This window comes from Apis cerana, linkage group LG1, assembly GCF_029169275.1.
Source record: "Apis cerana isolate GH-2021 linkage group LG1, AcerK_1.0, whole genome shotgun sequence".
Classification (NCBI taxonomy): Eukaryota; Metazoa; Arthropoda; class Insecta; order Hymenoptera; family Apidae; genus Apis; species Apis cerana.
In genome coordinates, this window is record NC_083852.1 from 10,881,560 (window position 1) to 10,901,887 (window position 20,328).

The 20,328-nt window shown below is 28.2% G+C and overlaps 3 protein-coding genes across 3 annotated transcripts in view; 1 reads left to right on the plus strand and 2 right to left on the minus strand.

The window, feature by feature from the left end:
- Positions 1 to 4,668, minus strand: part of LOC108001794 (protein Wnt-1-like) — a 63,867-nt gene extending 59,199 nt beyond the window's left edge. The window contains exon 1 of the mRNA XM_028668708.2: positions 3,984 to 4,668. Within this exon, the coding sequence (XP_028524509.1) occupies positions 3,984 to 4,063 (80 nt within the window). The 5' untranslated portion in view covers positions 4,064 to 4,668. The remainder of the gene's footprint in view (positions 1 to 3,983) is intronic.
- A 7,365-nt stretch (positions 4,669 to 12,033) lies between these two features.
- Positions 12,034 to 14,784, minus strand: LOC108001765 (CDK-activating kinase assembly factor MAT1). Its single transcript, XM_017062952.3, has 2 exons — positions 13,265 to 14,784; positions 12,034 to 13,192 (listed from the first exon to the last, which is right to left on the minus strand). Exons 1-2 carry the CDS (start codon positions 13,386 to 13,388, stop codon positions 12,354 to 12,356), a joined length of 963 nt encoding a protein of 320 aa, XP_016918441.1. The 5' UTR covers positions 13,389 to 14,784; the 3' UTR covers positions 12,034 to 12,353.
- A 402-nt stretch (positions 14,785 to 15,186) lies between these two features.
- Positions 15,187 to 20,328, plus strand: part of LOC108001833 (lachesin) — a 48,607-nt gene continuing 43,465 nt past the window's right edge. Inside the window, exons 1-2 of the mRNA XM_017063064.3 lie at positions 15,187 to 16,216; positions 17,111 to 17,283. Coding sequence (XP_016918553.1) covers positions 16,177 to 16,216; positions 17,111 to 17,283 — 213 coding nt within the window. The 5' untranslated portion in view covers positions 15,187 to 16,176. The remainder of the gene's footprint in view (positions 16,217 to 17,110; positions 17,284 to 20,328) is intronic.

Genomic DNA, 20,328 nt, shown 5'->3' on the forward strand with positions numbered 1-20,328 from the left:
TTCAACTTTATCCTATGCTATTGAATGCCACAAGAAGGCATGGTTTGAAGTTCGATAGGTTATCCCAACGAAAACATCGCGAACCGATTCGTCGACGTAAGAGCGCGCTTCGTTCGCTTTTTCTCCCCTCCACTATACGCAAATCGCGACATAGATCATATCTATATAGAAAAGTAGTTCGTTTGCTCGAGTGCTAAGAGTGCGTTAAACTGACAGATTCTCTTCTTTGCCATAGACGATCAAAATGAGCAAGACGGTCAAATATGGGCAGATTAAGCTTATGAAATGAAACAATCTCCAAGAAGATAGACGATTGAAAGAGAGAAAATGTAAGAAGGATCAACGTTCGGGAGATGCAATCGTGTAATTTAATAGCGAAATGTGCTATTCTCGTTCGGTCGTTAATACGAATTTTAATCGCTCGTCGTAAAGAGATCGCGCGTTCGAATATCTCAAGGAGGGGATTCGCACGTTCAACCAATAAAGATGCTTTTATTAAATCTTGTTCACGGTCGATACTTTGCCCCGTCTTATCTTCCTCTCTTGCTTTTGTTCCTACGCCACACTAAAAACCTCGATGGTTTACGACATACCATTCGTCCTGTGCCCCTTTATGGTGATCGTGACGACTGAAAGGACAGCACCGATGTATCCTGTAATATCGTTTCCGTCGTCGGATTCTCTTGCCGACGGATAAGACGTAAATGAACGTTCCTTAATATCAAACTGGTTTGTTTAATGACTCTGTGCATACTTCTTTTTTTTTTTTTTTTCTTTTTTGCTGTATGCCGTTATGCGAAGGCATCGAAGCGATTTTAACAGTACGTGTATATTATAAAACACGAAGTGCCGTTCGTTTCATCACGGAAATATTATTTTATGACGATAAATATTTGAATAAAAAGCCTATCATATTACTAGTTGTCTATACTACATATCTCGCCACAACGTGACAGTTATATAGACAAATCACGTGTTCGGTACACGCTTATTAGATACATGTCAATGTACATCTCGTTCGAAGTATTTAAGGAATGCCATCCAATGAAAACCATTTGACGTGTAACCTTCTCTTATCTTTCGCATATCACAATATCTCCCTTTACGCATTTCAGACAAAAGAATACATATGTAAGTATATATGGATAACACGTTGGATGACTGACAACGATGAACTTTCAAACAATGCTAATAATATTCCATCCTAGCAACATATTTCAATAACAACGCGTTACAACAGTAAAATTTACGATAACTTTTATCTATGATTACGTTTAAACGATGATTATCCCCCAAAAAATCGTATAACACGTATCAAGAAGAATTCGATTGGAGAAATCGGCTGAAGATGGCACCGGCTAAGTGGACGAGATTGAGAGGATGGAAGGCTAACAGGCGCGACTTAATGCGAATTATTAAGCGTTTGTAGCTCACGCATCGCATGTTCTGAGCAAAGATAAAGCAAAGAGGCGCGAGATCGTGTATATATATACCGGAAGGTTGGTGCCGCCAGCGGAGCCGATTAATCGGCCTGGGAACCAGTTTGTTGGAAATAAAATCTGCTCGATGGAATTGTTGCTTGACCATAGGACGTCAACGTCTTTTAAAAGTGTGGCCTGCAGGGACGCATCGACAGCACCGGCGCGCTTCTTCGGGCGCATCCTCTGCTAGCGTATCACCGCTATCATCGGGGCTTCCCCGATCGTGATGTCATGTGCGTGTCCGATCGAAAGGGATTCTTTGCCTATAAAGCACTTTAAACGGGCCAATTTTTACGTTCAACGTATTTAAAATTTTTGTGAACTATCTTCTTATCTTGTCATTGTATTTTATTATTTCTTTTTTTGATATTTTATGTTGGTAATTAATGGCAATAAAACTCGTGAAAATTTAATTTACATAGATATTAAAAATCGATGATTGATAATAACAAATTTAATTTCAATATAAAAGTAGATGTTAAAATATATTTACAGGTTTTAAATGTATGCTTGTATAAAAAATTCTTATGTTATATTATTTCTTTGTGTTCATTTCGTAAATAAGAGATAAATGAGAAAAATAAAAAGATGAATTTTATTATTTCTTCTATGTAATAAAAATGGATTGAATAGAGTTGTTAAATTTATTTCTTCGTTTAACAATTTTTTCGTTATATTATCTTCTGAGTTAATCTTTCATTTTATATGAAAATAGTTTGAAATAATATTCAATGATACTGATATATAAGAATATAACGTAAGAATAATTATTTTGCATTCTTTAATTGAATTTTATATCAAAAGCTATAAAATTTAATAATCAATTTATGTCAAATTTATGTAATTTATTTGACTAAAAAATGTAATATCTGATTTTTATTTGAACATAAGAAATTATGAAACATGTTAATAAAAAAAATACAAAAAAAATACTTATATTACTGATAGATAATGGAGACAATTGAAAGTATAAAGGTAAACTTATTGAGCGATATCTATGGACAATAGGTGAAACGATCTATAGAAAATTGTCCTTCAAAGCGAATGTTTCGTCACCATCTCCATACGTATACATATACCTTTCTCTGTACGGAAATGTGATCATGCACCTTTATACTCGCGAATATCTTATATGTTTTGCCAATGCTCCGTTTGAAACGCTAAAATAAACGTTTACGCTGCGGAAACTTATATCGTCGCTCTCGTAAAAATATCGCCATAATCTTGTGAGCCGACCACCTATCAAATATACTAGTAATATACTAGTAAACTCGAACACTTACACGTTCATAATGTTTATTTTTTTAGCTTAGTTTTATACAAGATCTTGCAAAATAGTTTTGCTATAAATTTTCAACTAAATTAATTTAATTATACAAATTATAGAATTATTAATCTAAACAGAATCTCTAATTGAGAACGAAAAAAATTTTCATTACAATAATACGTTTTATAAGAATACACATAATAGAGTGACAATAATTGGCAATTGCATCGAATAAATATTTACGTAAAGGTAATATAATGTATAGAAGAAAATATCAATCAAGCAAATCAATTTGTCTAATCACTAATATATTGGTCGTTTAACTGCATAGTGAGATTACACGAAATATACGACAGTATAGTCGAGACATAATTAACTTTTCAGAAGTTCGACCGGTACACCGTTGCGGCGCCGTGATCGCAATTTCGATGGTCCGTCAAAAATGGTAGAGAATTACAGATCGACAAACTTCGCCACACGTCTCCCAGAGGAAATTATCGAGAATGAAAAGCCAACAATTTCACGTGAACAGATCAGATAAATGTAGATCGCAAGATTAACAGACAGCATACGATGTCGTTTTCAATCGGCACTACGAATTAATGTTACTCTTTTTCTATCCATCGAATCGAACATTTATCTTCGATGTCAACTTTTACGCAACATGCCGTGGATAAACTTATTTTTTGTTTTAATATTAGTATTTCTTTATTGCAAATGAATAAAATCAACTAAGTACCACAACAAAAATTTAGAAATGCTTATAATTCATGAAGGTATTAAGATTTGAATTAATAGCGATACATTTACTTTCATATTTCATTTGTAAAAATGAGATAATTTAAATAAAAATTATATTCGTAATTTATTATTATACAAGTAAAAAACGTAATTATAATATTTTAAAATAAATTATAAAATAAATCGATTCAATTGTTTATCAAGTTAACAACTTAGTAAAAGAATATTATATAGATATTATATAGTAAAATATATTTCCAACAAGAAATATTAACGATTAATAATTAAAAAGACAACAAGTTTTAAAAAAAAAATAAAAAAAAAATTTTTATATAGTTATAATTGTACCGAAACCTATTTAAATTATTTTTTATACAAAGCATGCTCCTCGAAGGAAATAATGTAAATGTGAAGAAAAAATTCAACTTTTCGAAGGTATGGACCGAGATGTTATCGGTATAATGAACATAAACAATCGTATTGTAGAAACTCACCACCAGTTAGCCTGCGCGCCGTTTTGCCACGCGACAAGCAAGAATGGTATGAATAAGAAAATCGTCACGATAGGCCGCATATTTGATCGCAATTTGATGACTTGCTGACTCTGGATCTTTCGTTGATCAATGGAAAAAAAAGAAAAGACAAAATTGTCCGTCGCTTCTGTTTCAGCCACGCATTCTTACGAGAGTCGATATCGATCGAAGAGTCGCATCGACAGTTGATTCCGAGGCTGACAGATCGAGATCGAAAGTTGTCCGTTATCCGATTCGATCTTTATCCGACGTATAATTCCAGAACACGATGGCTTTTTTCTTTTTCTTTCTTCCTTTCAATCGTGTTTTCTTTTACATGTTTGTCGTTTCGGATAGATCACTGATCTCGTGACAGGTAGACAAGGACGTAACGAAAGAACAATTTTTTGTTCCAGCATGCACTCTTTTTTTCACACGATAACGTGTCCAGAATCGCGATTTTTAAATCAGATAAAGCGTACAAAACGTTCCACCGACAATGAAAAGATATAGACAACTTGAGAATTTATATTCTACGACGGAAAAAATTGAAGTATGCTCAAGTTTGCAATATGTCTCTTTATACTAGACGCTCGTCTCGAAAATGTGAAGCGAACGCGAATACGACAACACTCCGTGAACGTTCGCCTACGTACTGTGGCTGGTAGTCACGAGGAAAAGGGCAACGGGGTTCTCTCAGTGGGCGGAGCCTGTAGTCACTTGCTAGTACGCGATTGGCTATGTCATGGAAGAACCACCGAGGCTCCACTCGCGTTAATTAAGCATTTCGGCACTCCGTCCCGACTTCGAGATTCGCGTATGAGCTCGCTCGCGATTCGTTCACCAACCACGTATGTTTCTGCAACTTTCGTGTAAAACTCTAGAAAGAGACTTAACATGTATATTTACAATAAAGAAAGTGTCGGAACCGTAAAAGATTTTTACGATTCTCTTAATAAAGAGTGCAAATTCCATTGTGAATTAATCGATAAAAATCGATTCGAATTGATAATCAAACTGTAATTTATACGTTAATATGAAAGGTTAGTATCAAATTAAAACAGCTATACAATTATATGGTTTGTAAGAGAATAATTTTCTTTGGCACAAGAGATATATATGAAATAAAAAATTTAAATCGAGAATGTTTCGAAATAATTTTTAAAATTATATCCTATAATATATATCCTACATCATGTGTTATATATATGTATATATGTATATATAACTATTTTTATATATATTTTATTTTTTTATACATATGTGTATAATTATGTTGTATATAATCTGTTGACTACTTTTTACTTCGATTCATTTAAATTAATTATCATTACTCACACATTTATACTCTTATTATTTAAATAACTTTTATCAAAGTTCTTCGTTGAAATGAATGTATATTAGAAATAAATTAAATATAATATCAGAATAAATGATTTATTGCTATTACTTGCAAATCATATCAATTATAATACGTCAAACTTTGAATAATGAAAATAAAAAAAAATATGTATCACGTATTGACAGTTTTATCTCGAGTTATAGGACAATGTGTTTGATTAAATGGAAGTTCTAATATCAAAATAATGAAAATTTAAAAAATTCTGTAAAGAATAAATATATACAAGATTCTACAATTAATTTTTTTTGTAATCTCATGAAATTATTTAATAATTATTTAATAGTAATATTATTTAATAATAATTTATATTGATTATATTTAATATTAATATTAAAAAATATACAATTTATACAAAAAATATATATATAGAACTTTTTAATAAATATTATTTTGAATATAATATTTATCATTTCTTAAATATATTCTTTATAATAGTTTTAATGTTAAAAAAAGATAGTTATAAATATATACGTTTTAATATTTATAATACTGATATATTTTCTTCCTTTTCTATCTACTGTCAATGTTTAAATATTTTATTTTTACAATATTATTGTAAAATATATGATTAATAATCTTAAAATATTATCAATTTTTTCATCAATTTTTAATAATCAATTTCTTTTATTTTTCTTCAACATTTCAATGAAAAATATCAATAGATAATAATTAATTTCAAAATGTTGACTTATTGATAATAATTATATTATAATATATATAATTCGTTTTTTAAAAAAATATATCAATAATAATTTTTTAACATATAACATCAGTTGATAACAATTAATAAGCACAGACAAAATATAAATATAGATTTGATTCGATGAGATTTTTTTTGCCACATTCTACAATATCGATCGCGTAAAAAATAAAATGTTTGATATATGTTCTATAATTTAATAATAAATATAAGAATTATATTAAATCTAAATACCAAAAATACCAAAGAAAAAAAAATCATATATATAGATGAAAAATAGAATAAACATATTTTATGGTTCCTTATGTTCTGAAATACCAACCTCGAAAAAGATGTTTCTTACGCCATCTAGCAATCTAGTATGTAAACAAAATCACTTAAAAAATAAAAATTTATTTACATCAATAATAAAATTTTAAGAGCTGAAATGAAAATTCATAACACTATAATAAATTTTTTATTTAAAAAAAATAATACTTGAAGTTATAATTATTTCTTAATATGTTCTAAATATATTAATTATTACTTCTGATATTGGTTATATAGTGATATTATATATTATGTATTATATATTAAATAATAATGATTTCTTAAGTCTTACCTTGAAATTGTTGCTTATTGAAGATGTCTGATTTATTCCCTTTTTGCATGAAAATTTTTTTATTTTCAAATTTAAAAAATAATTATCTTTTTATTGCACATTTGCAAATAATTATCTTTTTATTGCACAATACAAATAATAAAAAAAAACTATAATGTAAAAAAAACTAACGCAAAAAATTAAACCTAAAAATAAAATTTAAATTAAATAATTGTCCAAATAGACATTTTACATTTTTTTCATCATTATGATTTGTCTAATGATGAAAAAAATAAAATATTCTTTCTGTTGTGAAAACTAAAAGATTTCTTAAAAAATAAAATAAATAGAATTGATGATACATTTATCCGAAAAGAAAGAAATATATTTTTTAATAATATCTTCGATAATAAATGCTTTTAATAAATACTGAAAAAAAAAAATAATGAAAATATAGTCAAAAGAATCTATTTATTTTACATAAAAATTTACATGAATGAATCATCTCTTTTATTTTGCAACATTAATGAACTAAAATTTCAAAAAAAAACGAAGAATACTTGTAATACTTTGTATTTACAACGCAATAGTTGTTCAAGAAAAAAAATAGAAAATTCCCGAAAACATATACTCTTAGATATTTTAACTATTTATCAAAATAAGATATTTAATAAACAAATTTACACACTCATATTTCATTATATGTAATTAATAACGAAAGATTGTAACAGAAGTTGTTATACGACCATAATTTTAATTGCACTTTGATAACCTATAAATAGGAATTTCTTTTAACTCGAAGAAATATAAGCAATTTATAAATGCAATATTATTATAAAAAACACAATCAAAAACACAATTTATCAACACAACACTATTTTGAACAATATAAGCATTTGTTAACGCAATACTAATTTTTAAAGTGAATTTAACATAAAATATTATTCTCTAAATAAAAAATTACTTCATATATATATCAATATTGTAAATCACGACATTAAAAAAAATATGTTAATTTATAATCAAAATAATTAAACGCAATTATAATACTTTTTATAACACAATATACTAACGCGACTATCATTTTATTGTAATTTAAAACTCGAGATTTGTAAACGTAACTCTAATGTAATTTGCAACTAATGTAAAATCGCGATGTCTATGATGATTTGATTTTGATGCAAATCGATGAAATATAATATTTACTAGATATCATTAAAATAAACATAATAATGTAATTTTTTAGAAAATAATTTGAAAGATAAGAAGCTATTGAAATAAATCGTAGATTAATAAATAAACCGATAAATTGATAATCGATAAATAAGTCAATAGATAAATGAATTAATAAAAAGATATATAAAAATGGAATAAATAATTAATAAATTAAAAATTAATAATATATAAATAAATTAATAATAATATATTATATTTTTAATTAAAATATATAATATAAAACGTTAACTTTCTGTGCGATTTTGATTATGGAATTGGCTTACAACATTAACCAATCAGAAAGCCGCTAAGTAAACTGTGGCGGGCGACGTCAGTATTCTGTGCAAAATTATCATGATGAGTTTTGTGATCGTGATTTTGGTGATTCAATTATGCCGTAAATAATTTTGTTCGTATTTTGTTGTCGAATTTACAAATTATTATTAGTTTCGTTTACTTAATAATCCATTTATCATTGTAATGTTAAAATTAATTAGTGTTTTGAGTTTTTTGTCGGTTGTTATGTTAGGTTATCAATAGTTTGTGTTTCATTAAATTGAAATTTGAATTCATTTATTGTTTCACCCTAATATAATTTTTTTTATACATTTGTTTTATCTTTTTTTTTATAGATTGATTTTAATTTTCATTTGAGCAAATGATCATTCGATTATCGAGATAGTTTCGAAATATAATTTGTAACATATACATGTAACATAACATAGACTTTTAGCTAATGATTTTGATATTTTATTTGTTTTAACAGAAATAGATTTATTTAGAATAAGTTTCTATAGTCTTTTCATATTAAAAAAAGTATATAAGAGCAATTTTATTTTCTTAAATTAAATTAAATCACTAATATATACATTTTATATACATTTTAAATATGTTTATCTGTAATGTTTATATATTTTTTCTCTTTTTGTTCAATGTTATACACGAAACTGATGACATTTTTTCGTAGTTTTTCCAAGAAATTGTGAGTTCGCGTTCGTGTCATATTCGACATGTTTCGACTTGTTCGCCAAATTGATAGCACTTTTTATTCGTGATTCGAGAATCGAAATTATGACGCGTCACATCGATAGACTATCGATATTCATGGTGAATAATAGTTTCATTTTTTTATTGCATAGTATATATATATTTCTTTTCATAATTATATTCATAATTATTATCATTTATATATTACATATACATTATATATATTTATATTTTTAATCATTTATTTATATATATTTATTATAATTAAATTATTCCAGTTAACTTATGACATTCTAAAATAGGATTTGATTATTGTTTGATAATAATGTGATCAATTATTTTATGCATTTTATATTTATTTGAAGATTTTTTTTTTATAGATTAGCTGATTAATTGATTATGATTAGCTGATTATTACTTTGAAAGTAAGAAAAATTTTAATATGAATATTATTTTATATTTTTAAAGAGAAGTTTAATGTTTTGTTTTTGTATCATATATATTTATTCATTTTTATATGATATATTTTATCATTTCAACAATATTTATACTTTTATAATGAACATTTATCATAAATATTTTTGTTTAAATAATAATTATATTTTATCTTATAAAATCTTTATTCATCAAAAAATTAGTAATTATTGATAATTAATTTGTAATTTCAAAAAAAACAGTAATATCTAAAACAAATCAATTCGGTTAAAAAAAAAAGAAACTATGAAAAGAATATTTTGATTCTTTTCTATAAATTTTCTATTCTTCCATATTAATACAGTTTTATTTTCACAAGATTTTTGTGATTGTGCAATATGGTCGATAGATTCAGCATTTGTGATAATTTTTTAATATTTTAGAGCATAATTCTAATTAAATTTATTATCGCAAAATTAGAGTCAGTGTTTGTTTGCTAAAATAGATAGACATATTAGTAATTATTTCGTTTTTCTTTTTTATATAATTGTTTTCGAAACAGAATAAAATCAATTTTCAAAAGAATAAGGTAATTCCTTTATGCGAAGAAATAATTATTTTTATATATTTTTTATTATAAATATATATATATTTATTATTATTATTATTATTATTATTATTATTATTATTTATTTCAATTTTTTTAAATAATTAATGTTTAAATTATACTTTTATATTTTGTTACAGTTCTCATGTTTGATGACTATCTTTGTAATGGCATACGATAGTATAGATTCTTTATATTGATTGGTAAGTCGCATATATTTATGTTTTTTCAATTATTCAATTATGGTTTAGGATAAAAAATTCAAATTCCGGACTATAAAATTGTGTCATTTTGCTATAATTATTTTATATAATTATTCTATATAATTTAATTTGATAAACTAAATAAAATAAATTAAATTTGATAGTTTAATTATTTACGTTTAAAATTCATGTTTAAAATATTCACGATTAATCTTATTACAATTTTTAACGACAATTTATGTGATATTACAATTTTTATTTTCAAATTTCATTACGATAATGTTTAATCAAATTCAAATATCAAAGGCGTTCTTTTTAGGGATGTTTATATATCGGGTATTTCATATGAAAATCGTGAATATATTGATGTATTTGTTCTGCCATTTTTTAAATGTAAAGTTAAATAACTAATGTACTTCTGATGTGTCTGTTAATTATAAATAGATAAAACAACTTGTCATAGTCTCTAATCGAATAGGCTTGCTTTCACGTGGCTATCTGTTTCAAAAAATAAAATTTGAAAAATCAGATGAAACTGAGACAAATTAATGTCATCACTGACTTCGTTCATTGATTTTTCATTCTAATGTTTAGCATCAATGTCGCGAATTATAAGATATCGTGATTTTTTATTTAAAATTTTTATAATTCCTTATATAATATTATTAAAATTTATATTATTTATCATTAAATTTTTTATTTACGTATTCGTACAAAGTAATATATCGGTGTAGAATTATATACAATTAAGATACAATTTTATTTTTACTTTCACATTTTAACTTGTCGTTGATTTTCCTTAGAATTTCTTTTGCTATTTATTTTGCACAATAATTAAACGATTAATTGAACGTTTTCAGATCAAAAGGAAGATTTATCATTGATTTTAAATAATTGTTTGTATAAAGGAATATTGATGAATAAAACCGTAGATAGCATGAATATCCAATTCATAACAACCAACATTTGATAATATCTGAAAAACCATTATTGTTTATTATACAATTTATAATTATATCCGTAATACAATTATAAATTTTATAACAAATAATATAAATTAATTAATTGCGCTCACGATTGCAACAATTAATTTTTTACATATTAAAATTTATTAAATATTGATTTTTAAAAATTATGATATATCTAATATTTAGCAATAATTTGCACAGCAAATGTAGACAAACAAAATAAATAGGAGAACAGAAATAAGGTAAAAGTATTGATATTAACGCCATCTATAGAATGGTACAAATGAAACATGTAATAAGAATCAATCAATATATATTTATGTGCTATTTAATAAAGAATATTACTTGATATAAAAATATTATTTTTGTGATACATTTTTATATATTACGAAGGAAATGAAATTATGACGATATGTAATACGTAAATTATGGAATAGAATTATTACAATTTTTTTTTGACATAATCTTTGTAATTTTTTAAATAATTTGTTATTTATCTCTCTTGTTTATATCTAATTCGTTACAAAATTTTTCTATTATAAAATATTATCTATTTTATTTTTTTTCTGTAATTCATAAAATGATTCTTTTCCCAACTATGTTACATGCTGGCTACTATATCGATAACAGTATAAGTAGCTAACTATAATAAACTTGCAATGATTATTTTAATATGAAATATTTTATATTATATTTTTCATATTATCAGTAATATAATATATCAATATTATGTTAATTTAATATAATAGTCTACTATAATATAATTATATAATTTGTTAAATTTATTGATTTTATAAAAAATTTATACTATAACTATATAAATATCTAGTCTATGCCTTTTCTCTGTGATACCATCAGTTGATATTAGTGATATCTTAATTTAAAATGAAAAATAAATAATGACTTCTGAATAATTAAAAAATATAAGGAATAAAGATAAATAATTACTAATTATATTATTTTTAACAAAAGAGTTTTATTTTTCATGGAAACGAAAAAATGAATTTTATGTATACCTAATCTTTGAATAGTATAATTATACTTATGTAGTATAATTATAATTATGTAGTTTTTATATTATAATCATGATATATAATATGTAATAATAAAAATTACATAAATATACAAAGGCACGTGTACCTGTAATTTTTGATTATATCACAAATATTGATTTTTATTGCTTGAATCAGAGATTTTAAATCATGTATGATTAAATGATCATACTATTTTATATACAAAAGTAGAGATATGATTTTCTTGATATCAATCTGTATAATCACACAGATGTGAATTCTGTTTGACGTTGTGAAGGATTATAATATAGACCAGCCATAGATTCTTGTAAAGCTCTTAAACATGCAACATGTGCCTTAAATCCACCTGCCCTTTCTGCTGCAGACTCAGCACGTACATGAGAAACATATCCACGAGCTTGCAATTCTCTCCAACTAGGTGGTGCTGGACCATCCGTTACTTGTTTGATAGGTGTGTAAGTGTATAGAGGTCCTTCTTCGATCTTTGGTATAGGCAAATAATTCTGACCTCCTTGATTGCTAAATTTAATTCCTGTACTAAACTGTGTTGCTTTAGCAGGTGCTGCTTTTGTTTCTTTCCTAGATGCTTGTATAACAGAGGCAAATGTTTCTACAATATTTTTTGCATTTCCTTCTGAAAATGTAAGCTCATCTATCAATGCTTCTTTCTCACGGATCTTTTTTCTTTTAGCTTCCATTTCTTCTTTAGCTATTTCCAATCTTCTCTCTTCCTCTTTCTGTTTCTCCAACTCTATCATTTCTTCCAGTTCATATTCACTTCTACCAAGCTTAGATTTACTTTTTGTTATTTGATCTTTATTGTCTTTTTTGTACTGTTCTATTTTCTTATTTGTTTCTATTACATCAATATTATTAGCCAAGTTATATATTAGTGTTTCAATTTCTTCTAAATAATCATTATATTCTCTTAGTGTTGCAAAGTCTTCTTCTTTTTTGTTGAAATCTCTAAGAATTCTTTTCCTTATATTTACTTCCTTTTCTACCATAGGATCTTCAAATAATTGTACACGAAAATTTGCTCTTCTCAGAGGAATTTTACATTCAGGACATGATCCAGAGCCTAAGAAATTATAAAATAAAAGTTTAATGAAGGACTTAAGAATTAATGAATTTTTTTTAGCAAGAAACTAACCTTTCAAAAATAACAAATTGACACAACTTTCACATAATGTGTGACCACAAACATTTACCATCATTTTTAATGATGGATTCCGATATTTAGTAGTTTTGCATCTTGGGCATGCTTGATCATCCATTTTAGCGAGGTATTAGAAACAAATATGTATTTAAACTTATAGGAACCACCGTTTACTTTCACAGAACAATTAATTGGTGAAAGGATAGAAAATTTTACATTACGATATATGACATGACTTTAATATAAATTCAAATTAATTTAATCATTCTATATAGTTAAACAATGAAAATACGGTAACATTTTTACATTTAGAAAACATAGTAAACTATTCGTAACATTATCGTTCCGAAACATAACCTATAACTAAAATTTCACATATTGTCATATAACTTGAAGTTTGAGACTCGAACTTGAGTAATCGATATTATAATATCGAATATGAAATATGCATTGAATTCGATAGTGTTAAAAATATTCATTATGTGTAAATCTTATTAATTTATAATATTTTTATAAATTAATCACTTATAATTTTTTCAATTAATTATAAAATAATATTACAATTTTGGCAAAGAATTTATATATAATTTTATTATAATTATAAGTAATATTTCATTTCATATTTTATAAAGAATATTTTTGTAAATTGAATAATTTTAATTCTATTTCTAAAAAATTTATTATATATTTTCATTTGTCTTAAACGTGCAAATAAATTACAAAATAAACTTATTAGAGAAATGTATACCGTATATTTTATCTTTGAATGAAAATATTATCTTTTTCTATAGCTTTTGATTATTGCATGTTTATGTGATTATCAAATCAAGAAAGAAGAAAAAAGAAAAAAGGAAATCTCTGAGAAAAAAATTCAAGTCAAATCCCTTGATACCAAGCCGTACGTCTTTTGTGCGTTTCACTTCTAACGATTTAGGGCATCGATTTCTTTTTCAATTCCATCGTGTAAATTGTACATTAAAAAGCAGCAAGAAAGAGATGCGATGCATGTCCATTATACTCGAAAGAACAAAAGGGGTAGTATGCTTTGCTGCCTCGCAAAGTTCTTGTTTCTTCCTCCAACGACTGATGCTATGAACGCTCATTATTCAACCCTTTTCGTAAAACCATCTTGACGTTCAGTGAAAAATGTGCAATGACATTTCTTAAGTAAACAAAGATATTACATTCGTAATGTTAACATGAAACACCGGAGATTAATCAGAATCATATTTCAAACAAGATTTCCTAAAATAAACATATTATTCCATTGTTTTTTTTAGAGAAACTCGAATAACGACAAATTTTGTAATGTAATGTTTTTAATGTTTTAATTCTTCTTCAAAAGATTGATTTTTTAGAGAAGAGAATTATTTTAATAAACGGATCAGAAATATTATATAAATGATAAATATTTAAATTAAAAATTTTTATACAAAGGTTTTATAGCAATATGTGGTATACGATAGTCCGATCCGAATAATAATCCCAACGATCGAAAATCGGTTCAGGAAACATCCTCGTTTTGTTTACTGTCTTTTATACGGGTCACGATCGAAACGATAAGCTCGATCTAGTCCGTTTATGTGGAAAATGATGCGAAAGAGTAACTCCGATCTCATTTTTTTTTCTCTTTCTCTCTCTTTTATTCTCTCTCACTCCGCGCTTCGCTGCATGAAATTTGTTACGGTGCATAAGGTGTGTTGGTGTGACACGTGTACGACAATGACGACGACGAGGACGACGATCGAGCCGACATGGAATTCGATTCTTGACTAGAGGATGCTGCACGCTTGCCTCATATAGTTGTGTGTGTGTTCGTAATAGAACTAAAGTGATACGCTTGCGCCGGACGATGTCTACCCCATCTTCTCGTTGACTTCGGGTGAGGGAAAGCGGGGCGTGTGCAAGGACAGATGGCAGGGCGTCTCTCCCGGGCCGTGTCGCATGCACTGTCAGTTTTGCTCGGATTCTCGTACACGAGTTTCATCGCGCTCTTTTGCACTTCGTCACGATTCTCATTGAACGCAGGAAAACTCGCAAAGATCGTGTATACGCTCCACACCTTTTTTTTTTCACTCGCGTGTATATAACACGATCCTTGAATCACGCGAATTAAATTTATCCGTTTTGTTCTGTCGGTTAAATAGTTCGGACAGAGCACGAGATTACCTTTCGATGTCGTTCGTCGACCGTCGCTGTGTCAGAAGGATGAAAATCGTCGAAATTGTTTAATTGCATAGTAAAATATATTTTAAAAGGAACAAGATATCTATTTGGTGAAATGAATATTTCTGTACATCGGTGGGTTTTAAAGAATACGAAGAAATAAATACAACGAAGAAAGGAATTGTCGGTTGTTCATCTATACCATTGGTCAATTAAGCAGTTCACGGATAAAGATATGCTCTAGCGGGAAGACAGAGAGAGGCAGTAGTGTCGCGGAGGAGGAAGAGAAACGGACGATTATGGGGAAAAAATATCGGGGACAATTTCTATGCATGTCAACGCGTAGATCCCGAATAGCAGAGACATAATGGCGACAACGAGTGAAAAAACAATGGAAAATCAGATGCTTATCGATTCATTCGATACTTTTTTTTTGCGATTTTGAGTTCTCCGCGCCTTTGTCCGCGAGATGCTGTATCGAACGTTCAATTCCGAATTATTATGCCACACTAAGGGAAAATTAACGCGCCGCGAATGGAATTATTCAGAAATAATTGATAAATGAAAATCAGGAAGAACGATCGTGGAAAACGCGAAAAGTCCTTTGTCTTTCGTATCCCTCCCCTCCTCCTATCTCCTCATCCTATCAGTTAAAACTAGAAACTGTTGTGGCTTTTTTCAAAAAACGCGACGGTTATATCGCGACATCGTGGATCGACTATGAGAGAGAGAAATAAAAAATGAAGGGTTTATTTTTTACCCTGAGTCTATTGTTTTCGGGTAAGTGGAAATTCATTAGTCACGTGTTTAATGATTCAGGACGGATTGTTTTTTGAATTGCTCGTGTAATCGTCGGACCCAAACAATGTAACTTTTAAAACGGTTTAATGGAATTTTTCCCTTGAAAAAAATTTTCTTTTGAAAATTATTTAAGAAAGAAAGTAATTTTTCATACATATGTATATATGTACATACTGTCAATTCGAGATATAAAGTACATGCGAAGTACATCATTTCGCGAATATGATTATGAATCCCGATATATAACTAAGACAGGAAAACAATAATAATAATGTTATAATAACGCGGATACCGTGGCGCGATATATTTTTCTATAGGGATATAAAGAAAGAAAAGTGACAGTTACCGACGATAGTTCACTACCACATATTATGAGATAAAGCAGTTTCTGAAACTGCTACGTTCAAAGTTTAGCACCTATTTTAATACTTTATGATGAAGTGTAGCAAGGTCTATGTCCGAGTATCTAGAATATACCTATATATACCTAATATATACATATATCGTCTTTTACCACTTGCCACTTCGGAACACATTAAAATGATTTCTTGCCACTTCCGGTTGTAAATAGTGCACGCCCCCTCTGGCGCGCACAAGAGTTTCACGGTAAACATGAAGAGTTAACAAAATTCCGATAACGAACGACGAAACGTGGTGAGCATTTTTTCTTTTCTTCATCCACCTCGTGGTTTCCGCCGTTAAAGCGGCTCGCTGTGCGGCGAAATACGGGAAATAATCTTTCGGGTCAAAGAACAATCCACCGCAATCTGGAGATTGAAACGAGCTCACTGAAAGCTGCTTTCTGTGTTGTATATGTATATATATGTTCGTGCGTTTTGTTTTTTTTTGTTCTGTGTGTATTTTTTCTTAAAGTGCAAGGACTCGCCCGGGCTACATCTGATCACGAAATGCACGAGAATCTGAATCCACCAGATCCATTCGACCGTGGACCTTACTTCGATGTCTCGGCATCAAAGAACGTCACCGCATTGGTTGGCAAAACGGCCACTCTGAACTGTCGAGTACGGAATCTGGGTGATCGTACGGTAGGTAACGAATCAGTGTTGAGGATGCTAGTCACGTGACTCGTGTTGTTGGACGTAATTTTATTGGCTGTCAATATTCAATAATTGACTGTAATTTTTCTCGTAATTACTTTCGCTCGGGAATGTTAATGAGATAGACACAACAAAACAAACACGCGAGTACGACGCAATCAACGTCGTTTAATAAAAACACAAAAAAATTAATGCAATAGAACGGAAATAAATAAATGAGAATAAATTCTACTTAATGGAACGGAGATTACAATTTAAGTTCGTCCATTAAAACGTTATTCGTATAATGCTTCGAAGTTGGAAATTGCAATATCGATGGAAAATTTCTTATTTCTTCTTATCCTTTGTTTTATCTCTACGATTTTACTATTTACGATTGGAGGAATTTAAGTAAAACAGAAAGCTTCGCTTTTTTACAATACGCACAGTTGAGCAGTTTTTATTTCGCGCGTACAACTTTCCTCTTTCCCCGGCCCCTGTAACTCTGCCTCTCGTTTCTTGTTTTCCCTTTAGCGTTTTTTCGAGAAGCATCGATAACTCTGTACACAGTACTTTGTTTTTAGAAGGAGCACCTTTTTTTTTCTAATTTTCTATTTTTTATTTTTCCCTTTGGTGTCCAAACTTTTTTTATTGAAAAAAGAAAAAATTCACGCTATATTAAAGAATCACCGTAATATTAGATGTACAAATATATGGAAAGATTATATGTCGTGCGGTAGATGCATTTATCACAGTTCCATCAAGTTTCTTATGGACACCAGAGCATAATTTATTGTGTGCTCTTTTTTAAATTCTGCCATTGCATGCAGGTACTTAAATTTTCAACGTTATAATTCCTATTCAACCTATCTTCTTTAATCAGCTTTAATTGCAAGTAATGCTTTAAGCTCTGCGTGAATTTTAAATGGCTCCTCGTTGGTGCGATCGGTGCAGAACGTTAGCAGCTTCGAGTAAATGTGATTTATAAAAGCCATATTGGCTTTTCATCCGTATGTATATGTGTGATATAAGCCTAGTTATCCATCGTGTCTTTCTCATTAATATCCCTTTGTACGACGACGACGTGCACTACCGATTATCGGCACGTCCTAAATACTAATTTGTAGCACACTTAAAAGAACACGTGAGCGCAGACGCGTTAAAGAAAGGCAATTTAACGAGGCAGAATAACACAAATCGCATTAAACTATCAGCATGCAATGATGGTCGTCGAAGGTTTGAAGTACGATAGTTTTGCCGGACTCGATGAGTACAGAGTGTACAACGAATGATGTATATTCAACGGTTCTCGTACTCGTAGCATATATAGAGGATGGTCCGCGTGAAGTGTTACAAACCATATTATTTTTGGAAATTATATTCATTTATATATATATATATATTTCAATGGCATAAGAAAGTTGGTTATTTGAAATTCAAAAGATTTTTCTGTGACGACTACAAAGAGGAATAAGAAAATTGCTCTCGTGTTTTTTAAATGAAATGGCATATAAAACTGTAATAATATTTGCTTGAAGCATTTTTCGTTATTCTGCATAATTAAAAATTGTGATAAAAGGAAAATCTAAAAGGAGTTAAAAAATCTAAAGAAAAATTAACTCAAAACATAATTAAAATAGGCTTATTTTGAAATTTATTTTATTAAGTAAAATAGTAGCATTCTACATAACGATAACCTATTTTAAATAATTTAATTCTTTTTATATCTTTCTGATATTATTCTCTATATCGATCAATATTTCTTAAGTTACAAACATTTCGTATTTTTTAAAATCTTTTATCGTCGATAAAACATAAATATATTCACAAATACTAAGAAACGAACATTTACTTTGAACACATAATAAAATAAATTTCATCTCAAAATAAATTTATTTTAATTAATCTGACGTCTTGACTTCTTTAGATTTTAATTTCATTGTAACTGGTTAATTACACAGAATAATAGTTCAAGCAAATATTTTTGTAATAATTCTTAATAAATAAAAATTAACATTCGTTTTATTAAAAAAAATGAATACTGTACAGGCTTCCTGTTCCCTTTTTTTGTTATTACAGAGAAATGTTTTGTATCTCAAATAATTAATCTTCTTGTATCATTGAAACGTAGAAAAAAAATGATTCAATGATTATCTTAGAAAATGGTTTGGTTAAGATTTCATGCGGATTATTCTGTCTACATTATATATGTGTATATATAATCGCCAATCAACATATGTGCATTGCATAAATTGCACACACACAGGCAAAAAGTTTGTCACTCAGCGAATAACGTTAATAATTATTTAGTCGACAACAATCGGTGTGTCCAACCGATGCAAATTGATGTTTGCGAACATATCAGAACACGTTACAGGAGCATTAATTACAATTATCTATGCTGCCGTTGTCCTGGCAACATCACATTTCTTGCGGTGTCTGTGTAATATGTACAAATGATATACATGCGTATCATCGACGTAGAATCCGCATCGAGCAATTTTTACGTGTCGAGTGAAATTATCAATAGAAATCAGAAGATACGTTTTACAATTTTTTAAATATACAACACGGAAGAAAAACACGGTACAATAAATCTCTATTGTTTAATTTTTCTTTCTTCTCCCTCTTTATTATTCGAATTAACGTGGAAATGTATTAGCTGATGTTAAATAAAAACAAATGTCGATGAATGGAAGAATCGAGAAATAATTGCTACACACTTACATAAGCTATACATTTCAACAGCCAAAGAGATTATTATTTAAACGTGGTATCGTTTATTGGATATCAGAGATAAAATCAATTTCCAATTATTTATGCATATTGATAGTTAAATATGAGTTTGATTTCAACTTTAAATAGTTTCGCACGCAAAATTGCACGCCAATGGTTGCTTCAATATTTAGTATATATATATATATGATATAATATATACATACATATATATATATATATATATATATATAGTATATGTGATTGATTTGTTTTTGAACTAATGTTAAAACGTTATGTTAAAACTGTTTATTCGTTTTAATCTCTTTTGTGCATTAC